Source organism: Micropterus salmoides, unplaced genomic scaffold, assembly GCF_014851395.1.
Source record: "Micropterus salmoides isolate LMB-PRFRI ecotype aquatic unplaced genomic scaffold, ASM1485139v1 Ms_hic_scaffold_14, whole genome shotgun sequence".
NCBI lineage: Eukaryota > Metazoa > Chordata > Actinopteri > Centrarchiformes > Centrarchidae > Micropterus > Micropterus salmoides.
The window spans coordinates 9,807,490-9,822,224 of record NW_024040485.1 but is presented as its reverse complement, the minus strand read 5'-3'; the positions used below and the strand labels follow the sequence as shown (position 1 = coordinate 9,822,224).

The window sequence follows — 14,735 nt, the reverse complement described above, 5'->3', positions numbered from 1 at the left end:
AAGAGTAACAACGGATTTTTGTTATTGGGTATTTGGGGGAAACCAACAATTTATTACAGCAAATCACTGTGAGGAATATTTCTTTTGATGTTTTGTGGACAGATCTTGTCAATAAAGTGTCTGTCCTCAAGTTTGATTGCTGGCAGACATGAGTATGTTGTATTTGGCGGATGTAGTGAAATCTAGCAGGGTTTTTATACTGAAAGCACATTGCCTGACTCAAAGTTTGCTGCCCAGCCGAAATAAAGCCATATTTATTTTATCAGGGAGGAGTTCGTTTAGAGGAATAAAAAAGCTATTTGACTGTGTAAGTGTTTGGTTTGCTACTTTCTTCATTCAGCGAAATGATTCATAACAAGGCGACAACATTAGGGGTTGAAAAATGAAGCCAAAAGTTCCAAAAAGTGCTGTTTATTGAATGGCCACTTAAGTCTGGCTCCAAAAGTGAGTCAGTCCCCACAGACCCCCATGTTTAAATGCCCAAGGGGTAAATTTTTATATGACTTACCCATTTATATTAAGGCTTAACGTTAATTAATGCATAATTAATTAATGCATAATTAATTAATGCATAATTAAGGATGTGGCCGCTTTGAGTGACACATCCTTAATGCTCTCTCAGGTGGCTAGCCACTAGGTGGTTCAACAATCAGGCTTCATTCCGCCCACCTCAGCTCCACCTCTTTGTCAATTTTATTTTTACAGAAACCTATGGGTGACGTCACAGACACTACATCCATGTTTTATACCGTCTATGTTTATAACAATAAAGTTCACATCCATTGGAAGCTGGTTAAAGAGTTAAACTATTTTTCAACCTTATTTTCCCATGTGTTTCTGTCTATGTGACTAATTTGGAAAACATTTTTTGAAATTGGTCCAGTATTGAGAGAATGCTCTGCAGGGCTACAGCGTTATCCTTGCGGGCAATTGTGCCCTGTCAAAGTACGTCCACTAAAGTGCTTGTTTTTGTCCAGGTTGAAAAGTTACCCTTTAACTTGGGTTATTTCCATTTGGCTTGATTTCAAATTATAAAAAACTGTTCAAAATAGAGTGATGTATTAGAACTAAATTTCTGTGATTTTTGGCCTGCCAGTCCACCTTACACTTTCAGTAACGGAAATTTGAAGAATATAATTAAGCTTGAAAGGTGAGGCGTTGGAGGTGCCATGGAAGCCAAGCGTCAAAATGTCCTCAGTCAGAATAACTGGACTTTTATTTGATCAGGATTAGTTATTTTGTCATTGAACCAAGCTATTATGGTTTTAAAAATATGACATTTGTTTGAGTATTTACAGCCCTTGTAAAATTAATGTGGCTGCATCACCACTATTGAGTCCTTTCAGGGGATGCCAAGGTCTCTTTCAGCTTCCTTAATAAACACTGCTCTAGGTCCAGTTGTCTAGACACTGGGGGTTTAATGTGAGGAGAGAAAGTTAGAGAGCTAATAAACTTGCCATTATTCAATTTAGTCATTACAATACAATTGGCCTTGTAATGTAGAAGATAGATGTTTAAAAGACAGAGCATATGGTGAAATCTTCACAGAAAGGAATAGCAAGTTTTAATTTAAAGGAGTTGTTCTTCATTTTGGGAGGGTTAGATAAAAATATCAATACCACTATCATAGTATCTCTATGCTAAACATGAAGCCACTACCAGTAGCCTGTTAGCTAGCCTAGCACAAAGACTGAAAAGGAAACAGCTAGTCTGGCTCGCTCTGTCCAAAGGTAACAAAACCTGTCTTCCAACAATCCTAAAGCTCACTAAATAACAGGTTTTATCTTGTTGTTTAATCTGTATAAAATTAAACAGAGGGAATAAATGACATGTTGTGTTTTTACGTGGGGTTATGTGCTGGACTAAGCTCACTGGCTGCTGGTGGAAACTTCATATTCACTGTACAGACAAGAGAAAGGCAATCAATCTTCTTAACTCTCAGCATGAATAAAGAAATGTCTTTCTCAAAATGTCAAACTATAGTTGTAATTTAAAGAAGGAAGGCAGTCAATACACCTTTTCTGCAACATCCTCATAAAACACCCCTTAATCCCCTCAAGACTTATTTAATTAAAATACTGGGATTATATTGGGCAGTTCCCGTGTGTTATTGAATGAATCTGAAATAAAACTTTTTTTGATCAGATTTTGTAAGGCAAGGCAAGGCAAGTTTATTTGTATAGCACATTTCAACAACAAGGCAATTCAAAGTGCTTTACATAAAACATAAAAGCAACAGGGAAATATAAAAGTTTAAAAGTAACAGGGAAATTGAAAAAATGCACATTAAAATATAATAAAAGATACAGTGCAGTGTACAATCAGGGTTAAAAGAGTTAAATGGAAAATAAAAACAGGCTGAGGGGTTGAGCAAATAATTGAGTTACAATTATTTTGAAAAGAGAATAAACAGAGAAGTACACTTAATCTACTCTCTCTAGCTAGTCTGTACTCGGGTCCATAGCAATCTTTGGGTCCACTGAAACTCCAAAAACCCTCGGACACTACAGAGAAACCAGGACATGTCTGAAAAATCTTAAATATTTAATTAAAAGCTATGGTAAAAAGTAAAGTCTTCAGTCTTAATTTAAAAGAACTGACAGTTTCAGCAGACCTGCAGTTATCTGGGAGTTTGTTCCAGATATGCGGATCATAATAACTGAACTAAAAATCCTTTTATTTACTAACATACCAACCTTGTACCTACTGCTTGTTGCACCTTCAGGGGGAGTTTTCCCAGAAGATTTCTCCATCCTGTTTACCATCAAGCCCAAGACTGGTCACCAGTCCTTCCTGCTGTCCGTGTACAACCAGCAAGGCATCCAGCAGCTCGGCGTGGAGGTGGGCCGTGCCCCCATCTTCCTGTATGAGGACCAGCATGGCAAGCCTGCCCCGGAGGAGTACCCCTTGTTCCGCTCCATCAACCTTGCTGACGGCAAGTAAGTGACTGAGTGCTTCTCAAGAGGGCTTGAACACGTTGGAGGTCAGATGTGGGTGGTCGATTTTTGTGTCCCCTGGATCTTTGCTTTTTGGTTTCCCATTTTCAGTGTTGAATTTAAAATCTCATGTTTGTTGTGAAGCTCGTGAGATTGGCTCAAAACCAAAGCAGCACATTGTGAGGCTCATCTTGAACTCTTTATCTCAATTTATTGGTTATTTTTTATGCTAAACAAAACCAATCTGCTTAACTCATTTTCTCAAGCACTCAGAACGTACTTAACTCTAGCCTAGTAAGCTGACACACAACTCCGAGGATTTATTATCATCTTATGTTTGTTCAGTCATTAATACCATATGGAACAAGTCAGACAGTAATGGCAAATAAATTGCTGCCAGCAATTTGATGACAGTCTTTTTTGTTCCAGATTATTTACAGAAGTGGTGTACTGATATGCAGTAATGGGCAGGGTCTTCATAAATCACATAGCTGTGCAATGACACTGATCATTGTTAAAAGCTGCTGTCTATTATTTGCACCAATGCACAGAAATGTGAAATTGAAATAATTTCTTGGGTGGTTATTAGTCTGTAATGAATTATATCATGAAAAAAACACTGTACAATCATTACATTACAATTTCGCTATACTGTATTTGTAGCATTTGTAGTGTGTAGTTTATGTATTTTGACACAGTTCAAATGCACCCATCCCAAATGTATACAAACAAATAAACAAAGTTGCCTCTGCGTAATGAACCATGCCAAATCAATGATTTATCAATTATTCATGTGATTTTTAATTCAATTGGGTTTACTTAGAATTTTTCTGATTCTCTCCGAGTTACTGTATCACCAAACCAACCTGTAGAAATTCAAAAGAATAGTTCAAAATCTTGGAAATTACATTTCCTTTTGTGCCAAGAGTTAGTTGGGAATGTTGCTATCATTCACGTGAAGCTACAGCCGACAGAAGATTAGTTTAGCATAAAGTCTGGATACAAATGGAAATGGCTAGCCTGGCTCTGTCCAAAAAATACCCTACCTGTAGCCTTAAGATAACTGTTAACACGTTATATGATGTTTGTTCAATCTTTACAATAACAACTTGTGGTTTTGGAGGAAGGTATGTTACTACTTTAAAGGTGAACAACAGTTTATCTGTTCAACAAGACTAGCATTGTGTTAATTTGTGAGTTTTATTGCTATTAGTTGGTAGATTTTGTCGCCTGGTTCCAGTCTTAATGTTAGGCTAAGCTAGGCTAATGAGCTGCTGAAATATGAAAGTGGTATTGACCTTCTCATCTAACTCTCAGCAAGGAAGCAAGTAGAAATGTTCCTATTCCTTTATCTATAGACTGTGAACATTTTCTTCAAAGGATAGGAAGTGCCAAAGTATTCTGCTTGTATTTCTGACCTCCTGTTTTGCTCCATTGCTGCACAGATGGCATCGTGTAGCTATCAGTGTGGAGAAGAAGAGTGTCACCATCATTGTGGACTGTAAGAAGAAGGTGACCAGGCCGCTCGGCAGAAGTGACCAGGCCATCATCAACATAGAAGGCATTACTGTCTTTGGCACCAGAATCCTGGATGAGGAAGTCTTTGAGGTAAGGCGGCCATATTGAATCCCTATTCATCTGGATTATGCTTGCTGCATTGTGATGACTATGCTGTAAATTGGTTTAAAGGAAAGGTTTGAGATTTTTAGAAATGCGCTGATTTGCCTTTTTGTTGCATGATAGATGAGATGATGGATGCCACTCTCATGTCTGTGCTTTAAGTATTAAGCTAGTGCCAGAGGGTGATTAACTTGGGTTAGCATACACACTGGGAGCTGAGCTACCCTGGCCTCATTGTGCTCTGCCAGATAAAATATGAAAGATAAAATACGTTTCACCTCTGACACTAAAACCTGAGGTACAAGTCTGTTTCAGAATCTTCTCGTACACTGGAGTGTGATTTACAAATATTATGCAGGCATTCACCTCTACATTGAAGTAATTATGTTTTGAGGGAGTTTGGGAAAGCTTACTTAGATGCCAGCAATTTCTCCATCCTGGTTAAGTGTTGATGTAATTGTAAGCATACTGTGAATCTTACTCTGAATGAATCTCATTTACCATTGTGAAAAGGGACAATTTTAGTGTCTAATGCTTTAAGTCCAAACGCTTTAAGGCCAGATATTTTATTTGTCTTTCATTAACTTGTGCATACAGTTAATGGTGAATTTATTGGCCAGAACAACAATATTGGCTTTGTGTACTTGGCAAGAGCCATGAGCAATGTCTGTGGAAAGGCTACTTGCACAGTGTGTTGTTCAAAGTTTTTTTCCCCCTCAACACTGGTTGTATTTGTTTGAATAGTTGACTTAATAAAAGAAAGACTGAGGTCTAATAGGCTTAAGTTGTACATATTGGATAGTGTTTTATTTGAGATGCTTGGATTGTGCAACAATTTCTAAAATGATTCCCTCAATAGCTGCAACTACCAGAGCTCAGAATCAGAGGTCACAGATCAGAGTATAGTAACTGAGGTGGCAATTATGAGATGGAAGGTTCTTGCTACCAGATTTAGCACAGGTAGCTGTGTGCTGAGTGGAAAATGTGAGCTGAATGCTAGCTCCGAAGACAATGGCCTCTCTTTGAAGTCTGCATGTGGAATGCTTGCTAAGTAGAACAGCCTGCAAAAAGTTTGCCTCCAGGTCACATATGACTTTCCACAAAGCGGCCACTTGAAAATGGGATCCCACTCTTCTTCAGTGGTTTTTGGCGAGCAGATCACATTGCTAGAGACGTGAAACATGTAGACACGTTAAGGTCATGATAAGAAGAGTCGATACAAAGTACAGCAATATTTTTGTACATTTGACATACTTTGACATACATTACTACTAAAGTACAATGAGCCCAACTGCAGTAAATGAGTTTTGTAACATTACCAGCAGGTAAGGAACATAAGAGTGAAAGCCATAGTGATTAGAGTTGGGATTGTAATTAAGGTAATTGAGAGTTAAGTGGAGAGGATAAATGTAGCCTAGCATTTTCACCAAGCCTTTTCTATTTTTAATGCTGATTTATTACCAGCCATTTGGCTTTTGTGAGTGCTCTTTGTTTGAACATATATTATGCTAAATGGTGTTGGATTACAGAGTAATATGTTTTGTTCTCTGTTTAAACACCTGGAGAAGAGAAAATGATTCCTTTTTGTTCCAAGGGTTGAGGCTTTTTGCACATTGAAAGGTGGTTTTGATCAGTGTATCGCACAATAGCAATACTTTAGTGGCGTAGATAGAAATGCAGCCATATCTTAAAATGTAATTATTTCCACTTTAAGTTTAATAACTCTAGATTTGTTGAATGCAAACTGACTACTTGTAGGCACACTGCACTGATTATGGCAAAAAGTCTTACTTTCCACAAGGGTCTTTGCTAATTACTATATATTCCTAAAGATAAAAGCTGTTTTTTGGAGAGATTATACTTGCATACATTCTACAGCTGTTGTAAAAAAAATACTATAATCAGTATACCTTGGGGCTATAGAAACACAGCTGGCTGCATTATCAACTATTGATTTACACAATGTGAAAATTTTAAACATCTCTGCAGTCAGGTTATTGAGTCCAGTTCCTCCAAGGTCTTGTATGTAGAAAAATGTATTTAAGTTTAAATCTTATAGAGATCTGCCTAAATTATGCCTTTAATATTACATTTTTAATTGATTGTGATTCTTAGGATTAAAATCCAGTTTCAATGTGTAGATGTTAGAAAATGCATTTGCTAAAACCTGTAAAGCAGGTTATTAACGTGTTGCATCTTGTTTGTTTAGACATTCAAGTTCTGGTTTTAGGGGAACTTCTGTGCTGTGCTATTAACAGCCAGCCAACAAAATAACCCTTACCCAACCCTGATTATCCCCAACCCTAACCAAAGCATTACAGTTATCTACTTCATTTACATACCCTGTCCTGTACCTAAACTTACCTTGGTAAATGGATCCAACAAGAGGCAAAACACTTACTGTAGCTTGTCTTCCACTGGACTATCTGAAGAATTATAGATTTACAGCTATGAGAAAATACCTAATACCTAACACATTAAGAAATTGTGGCTGTTTAGCATACCTAGCCTGAGTTGCACAACTTTGGAGCCATTCCAGAGTTTAATTACTGACATTGGCTATGAGCTTTTTCACTAAAACTGCTTTGAGCTGTGAGCACATGGCTACATCACTGCAGTAGATTGCATAAGCAGGTGTCAAAGCTGGAAGCACAGGGAAGAGTGAAGGCTAGGGGAAAATATGATCAGTGTGTGCTTAGTCTTGGCTCAGCTTACACAGCTGTTTAAAAGATATCCTCGCTGAGCAGGCCCCCAAATGGCTTTTTCCCCCTTTCTACTGCCTTTTCTTCTTTTATATAAAAGCCACAAGATATTTGAATCATCTCTCGCTTTTATGCAGATCCTTTCTTTAGACTTTAAAGGACAGGGTGGGAGTCTTTGTTTTTGCAGAATGTGTGTTCACATGTGTGTTGTTACATATGTGCAAAAACGTGTGTGTGTGTGTGTGTGTGTGTGTGTGTGTGTGTGTGTGTGTGTGTGTGTGTCTGTGAGGAGGATAGGAGAAGAGAGAGGCAAAGATAGTTTGTTTATGTGTCTGTCATTTCTGCATAGTAGATTGTTCCAAAACGCTGTCCCTCAAGCAGGACAGTCTTTGGCAGAGGAATCTAACAAGGCTGTGATGGGCTCTAAGCTTTAGAGTGAATCATTTTTTATGGTTGAGCTGGCAGGACGAGAAACAGTCTGACTGTTTCTCATATTCCTTAGTCACTGTTCACCCTGCTGTACTTGTCACAAAATGTTTTGGTTATGGTTGTGTAATAGGAACATAGTAATTGATTCATACTTGTTTGAGCGTCACTGTGACTGTGAAGGTCTTCATATATATCGTATTTTAACTTTTCCAACAGTAATAAAGCACATGATAGTACATTGTCAATTGTTGTCAAATTGTATCTGTATGTGACCTCCTTGTCCCTTGTGCCATGACCTTAACTGGTCCAAGTACAGCCAGGAAGTAATGGACCCCAGGTGCTTCTAAAAAACATTTGCCGATGGAAAAGACCAGGGGGAGGAAAATAGAAAGACAGATAGAGAAAGAGTGAAGTGAAGAAAAGGCGTGCAGACAAGCAAGCAGATGGTTCAAACAGTTCAACAGTTTTGTGAGCTACTGGCAGGCAAAATGTTTTAATAATCGAATGGTGCAAGACATTTGTATGCCCCTAGCGCTTGAAAAGAAACTTTATCCCTGCACTGACCACAAAAGCTGCATTTGATAAAACAGTGGGAGAAATCTGGAGAGTATTATACATTTTTTCCTCTTCTCTACTTCTTGGTTAATTGTTGTCCTTGTACAGTTCTGAAATTCCATCTCTCTTTTTGTTCTTTCATGATGTGATCCCCTCCCAGAGTTTGGAAAAGCAGGCTTTTTTTTGCTGACATGTGTGTCAAATGTAGGTGCAGGAGATAAAATAAAGAACATACATAATTAAATTATGGCTACAAAAGATACTGCAAGTTTGTACAATAGGCATTTTAACAGCATCTGCAAGAAACTGTTGATTTGAGCAGCCAGTCTGCATGGCCTCTGAGCTGGCAACAACTGGCTGATGATGCCCCTGGACGTTCAGTGTGACAGGCGTGTCACAGTGACACCATTAAAGGTTTCACTTGAACTGTCATGTACAGTAGGGATACTTAAAATTGATCATACAAATATTCTTTGTGATCATGACACCCTTTTTCCTCCAGCCTCTGCATGTATGCATTTGTGTTTTACTGGGTCAGACTGCAGATGCTTTGGGCATATTTCCAAATGTGTGCTACAGGTGCATTAATATCCCCAGCTGTTCCTGCAGGCAAACTGACCTGCTGCACCAGGCCGCAGATAATAACATTTCAACCACCTAATTAAGTACCTACATGTTGTTCTGTAGGAATTAGTGAAAACTACATATGATTTGTGTATAGTGAAGTGTAGGGCTGCAAAGTGGGAATGTTTTTGTTGTCGTTGATGCTGCCAATGATCTTCTCAATTCATTATTTTGTCTGTAAACTTCACAAAAATAGTCAAAAATGCCTTCTATAATCGACCTGTCCAGGGTGTACCCCGCCTTTCGCCCACTGTAAACTGGGATTGGCTCCAGCCCCCCGCGACCCTGTACGCAGGATAAGCGGTTGATGATGGATGGTTGGATGGATGCCTTCCATAATTTCCCAAAGCAAAAGACGATGTCTTCAAATGTTTTGCCTTGTCAAATCAACAATCAAAAACCAAAAGATATTCACTTTACAATGATATAAAACAGAAAAGCAGCAAATCCTCACATTTGAGAAGCTGAAACCAGGACATTTTAGGCATTTTTGCATTACATTCTGTAAAAATGGGGATTACGCATAGGGATTACTTTAAGCAAAAAGTTTCCATTAAACGGAAAGCAGATTGCTATTTACGTGTTTCCTGTAAAAACACACAGCTAATGAGGGATTTGTCGCAGATATTGATTGCCAATATAGCCAGTAGTTGAATGTGGTTACGCCCCCTCCCATTCACGCAGGCTCTGAGACTGACGGAGGCCAGTTTGACCACTGGGAATACAGTACGAAGGTGGTTTTCTTGCCAGTTTGTCTCTTGTCACCCCAGGGCTGAGTCAACTAATGAGGCTGTGTTCAGACCTTTTCATGTCGTGTTCACTTGGAGGCTGCTGAGCGCAGTTTCGTTGCCCGCTCGCCCGGCGCGGCTCCCTGCAATCATGCCGGGTCCCCCCGCCACTGGCATGAAAACCTCCAGTGCTTGAGTAAAGGTGTTTTCCGAATTCCCAGTATGGACAGAGTAAGATAATTTGACTAAGCTAATTAGATAATGTCAGCTAGCTAGCAGCATTTAGCTGACTTGCTACAGCAACAAGTAAAGCTATCTGTCCATCAGGGGAGTCAGTAAATCACAGAGTTGAGGCAGAGCAGCAGGAACATCAGAGAGAAAACCAGGAAATATTTTCCATCAAATATGATCCAGTTTCAGTAAAATCTATGAATAGAGGTGTGCTTTCATATAGTAATCAGTGGTGCCCGGTCCCAAAAACACTATTTTTCAGTAGTCATAAATATTTAAAAAGCTTTTCATTGGACATTAAATGAATGCAGGCCCCCCCCCAGTGCAGGATGATTCATCAACATTTTAAAATTGTTTTCCAGGAAATGACACACTCTAAAATGTCTTCAATAATACATACAAAACAACACTTTTTGTCACTGATGGGCGAGATCCTGCCATATGACTTACGGCCTAGTGCAAGGCATAATATAGAAACATTTAGGCCTAAACATCAAATTTGATTTCATGGGAATGGGATATTTTATAATTGTATGTTTCTCTAAAAATACACTGAGCAGACAATACATCTTGTCAAAGTAACTAAAAGTAATCAGGTTACATTACTTTTATTTTATGGTACTTGGATTACATTACTGATTAAATTTCTTTACAAGTAATTAGTAATTGTACCGGATTACATTTTTAAAGTAACCCTGATTATGACATGTTCACTTCAGGATTAAGCATAAATGTGGGAACTGCATGGGATGTCCTCTAAATTTTTACCAACTGCAAAACTCTTGCTGCTTTTTCTAAGCCTCCCAGGCAGTATAGGATTTGTTCTGCCCAAAACAAAGTCTACCAGTCAAATACTTTAAGTCATACATTATTATAATCTTTATTTAGTCAGGCAGTCTCATTGAGATTAAGGGAGACCCAAGAATAAACAGTCACAGCAACATCAACACACAGAATCAACACAACTACACAATAAAATAAAAAAATATTTTTTTCAAGAGTCATAGAAAACATCAGATGATAAAGCTTTAAAATATCCAAGGGTAATTAAGACTGCAGTTTGAAGGCAATTTGTAGTTGATTCCGTTTTTCTTTGCCAAGGACAGATGCATGGTTAAAGGTACATGTGTTAGAACCATGGTTAAAGACGGAGCATTGATGGTTTTAGGATTTGCCAACCCTTGCAAATAATGCAAGATCTGAGAGAAGCATGACAAGAAGGTCTGCCTTTAAGGCTTGATTTGGGGCAAATTTTCTTCATGCACTAAAAAAAAAGAAGACAAAATTGAGGTTGGGATCCCTCCAGCAATTGATACTAATGTTGATAAAGTAAACTAAATCAAGTATGGTCTTCATTTTGTAGAGTCAAACTACATCTTTGTTTATGCCTCCAAATTACTCCAACAAATGCTGGATGGGAAAACACCCATGCTTCCTGTCATCTCTGATCCAGTGCCAGCAGGAGGCTATCTGCATCTAATCACAGTTGTGTCTTGATTTTTGAGGTCGGTCATGTGCTCTGTTGCACATGGGTGACGTAATGCACCATCATAATCAGATGTCCACTATTCGCTTGATCACCATACCGCTATTCTTCTGAATGACATTCAGAAGCTCATACTTGACATACTATTAACAATACAATGCCAACGACAGATATTATGGTCTGCTGAGGGCTTGTAACACCGGCTGTTATTAGGTGATAATCCATCTGCCAGTTAATTGCCTTAAGTAATTTTAGTTCCTTTGGTGTGTGCTGTGCTTTGGGAGGTTTGCTCTTCCCAGGAGATGCCAGGGTCAACTAGCCCAAGGACAATTCAGTGGTGTCTGTCCACTGTTTCCACATTTCATAAGTTAAAATCAGATGTGAAACATGTAGGCTTGAGGAAAAAACAGTGGTGTGTTTCCCAGACAAAAAACAGGCATGTTCCTATAATGGTTTGCCTTTGGGTCAAATGCACATGGAGGGAGGGATTCGATGATGATTCAACTCGCTTCTCTCGTCTTTAATCGGTCCATCCATCCATTTCAGTTTGTCCTTTTACGTATTTATCTTTGTCGAATTGTTGCTGCTACAGTGTGAGATTAAGGCTAACATATGTCGAAGCACGTTGTATTTACACACACATGCACAGACCCATTAAAGCATCGATTGTAGTGTAGCCTAGACAAATGATTTATCCCATTGTGTCTGTGCTAGCTCTGAGCAGAGCCAGGGCATTGCTGTAAATCATTCCTGGAATTCTGAGGAGGAACCTCAACAGATGCCAGAGAGATGTGCAATGCAACCCAGACAATAACATCAACACAAGCACTAAGATGCAGACAAAGGAGGATAGGAGGGTTAAAAGAGAGAGGGTGGACGGTGAGGGAGAAGATGATGGGGAAGTATGGAAGTTTTTGAAGTGTGTGTGGTCTCTTGACAAGCCCTGTATAACGTTTTTGGACTCTCCTGCAGATAATGTGTATATCCACACATTTGTTTTCTTGTTGTGTTAACTACATTACTTGCTATACCATATTTTCTTACTAAATATACACATAAACAAAGCTTAAAAATAAAGTGAATGAGTGAGACTGAAAAAGGCAAAGTTGATGACTGTGCACACACAGGAAGACACTCTGTGACACTCTGTGTCTTCCTGTGTGAGGAAGCAGACAGAGATCTTGCCAAATGCAATGTGTCTATGTTAACTGTCCTCTCTGGCGTTGACTGGCTTTGACTTTGGATCCATTTTCTTACAGTATGCAGTTGCTGAATGACTGTCATTTAATTGAGACCTTGTGTTTCTCGTTGTAGTTTTTCTTGTAGTAAGAGGTTCAGAAGGTGCAGGGTGAACTCATGTGAGCAGGGTTTTAGGACTTTTTTACTGAGTGTTCAAGTTCAATAAGCACAAATTCTCTTTTGCAGAAACCGCTCCACACTCGGTTACACACATTCACGCCTGAAAGCGGCCCAGTACAACCACAGTTTAATCTGTTGGCCACAGTTGGTTGTTAAATGCCTTGCTCAAGGGAGAGGTAAGAGCTGTTCCTCACCCAGATTTATTCTGCAATCTGGGGATTGAACTGACAACTTTTTGGTCTCACGTTTTTTACAATTAACATTTCTTCTTCTTGCAATTGTTCTGGATAACTTCCCAGCTCCAAACCCAACACAAATAAGGGTTGCAATGTTCAGATCGTGGGTGTTAACTGAAACAAATTTTTTTTGTCGCATTTTATTACCATGTGGGCATGGTCTTTCCTTCCCTAATGAGACCTGAACTACATTTTACTCCAAGATTGTGTAAACTGTAGAGATTCTCCACCTAATACCCCACAGAGACTGGTGGATGGTGAAGGAACCCCTGCACATCTTATATTGAGGAATGACCCATGCGTATAAAATATCTCATGTACTGTCTCTGTTTTCTTAAGCCGAAGTGCGATCTGCTAGTGAGCGATAATTAAATGTAACTTAATATAGCATTACTGGCACAACAGGTAACAACTGTAGGTGGACTGAAGCTTACACAGCACACATGCAGTATTCCATTTGTAAGATTTCAATGTGTTTTTTCAACCATTGTAGTTTGATTTGTTCAATACCATGTTGAGATTTTCTGATCACGATGGGAGCATGGGGTGGTAAATAACTACAGTAATGTGTTCCAGAGGTCTAAGCTTATACAGATGTTGTCTCCTGTAATTTAATGCTTTCTGCATGTATGTGCTTCCTCTTTATGGGCCACCATGAATGCTGCCTTATTTTACCTACAGATCTTGGGTATTTTCTATATTTATTGGCCCTTTTTGTTACTTACTCCAAGTGGATTCTGAAAAAGGTCAGCTGAGCTGCCCATATGGTAGATAGGTATAGATAGCATGCTCCACATCAGTGGCATAGCAGTTCCTGGTTTAGAAATTCCTTAGGAAACTATCATGGAAAAAGAACCTTTGGCTGATGGGAAGGTTGGGAGTGGGGAAATAATTTCCTTTTCCAAAAGCTCATGAAAAACAGACGGCCTCTGATAAGTACGGACCTTGGTTATTTATCTGCTGTGTAAGGGGACTTGCCATCCCTAATGGCTGTGAGGGGACTGTACAATAGTTATTGTTTAAAAGGTTACAGGCTTCCCTAAAGCCTTGATTTATTCCATAAAGTTATATGTAATTAATAGTCAAGAGATTACTGCCTCTGGTACTGTGTAATAGCTGCCTTGTTGTTTTATTGTCACATTTTATTATCACCACAACGGTGCTAAGCTGGGGCAATCAAGTGAGGAGGAATAGATGCATACTTCATGGACATCAACATTTGGTTTCTATTTGTAATCATGAAAGACACGGACAATGTGAGTCGTCTCTGGAGATATTTGATCGTCAGGGCTCAGGAAATAAAAGTCACCTTCATTGTCTGGACCTACAGTGTTAGCTGATTGGCAGTTGGCACACTTTCAATGCTTGGATGGGCTTGAAATTCAAGTTGAATCCTCAGTACAAAAGATTAATAACTGTGTCAGAAAATAACCTCTTTCTTTGATAAAAAAAGTCAAACCCTGAGCACATAAAAATGCAGGAAGACAGATCCGCTACAACCGCCAAGGAGCATTTCCCATCATATTCAATCACCGAGTTTAATATCCTGTCACAAGTGCGAGCGGTTAACAGCAAGTGGAAACTAAAGATTACCCTTTGTAGAAACTTATACTAGATTCAGAAGTGTAAATTCACGTCTAGATTCTGGATACATTCTGGAGGAATCCAGTAACTGTAGTGCCTTGTTTTGTTCCCAATTGCAATGACAATGTGTTCTCTATTGGCTACAGCTCTTATTCAGGCCTCAGTCTGGCTTTCCTCAATAGCAACAGTGGCTAAGGCACCTCAGTATTGTAGTATTTACAGCCATTTGCCAAACTGGAAAATCT

The 14,735-nt window shown here is 39.0% G+C and overlaps 1 protein-coding gene across 4 annotated transcripts in view; it reads left to right on the top strand.

Moving 5' to 3' along the window:
* LOC119901832 (collagen alpha-1(XI) chain-like) overlaps positions 1 to 14,735 on the top strand; it is a 116,783-nt gene that overhangs the window by 38,997 nt on the left and 63,051 nt on the right. For all 4 annotated transcript variants that reach the window (XM_038717541.1, XM_038717542.1, XM_038717539.1 and 1 more), the window contains 2 exons: positions 2,726 to 2,939; positions 4,382 to 4,544. In XM_038717541.1, coding sequence (XP_038573469.1) covers positions 2,726 to 2,939; positions 4,382 to 4,544 — 377 coding nt within the window. The remainder of the gene's footprint in view (positions 1 to 2,725; positions 2,940 to 4,381; positions 4,545 to 14,735) is intronic.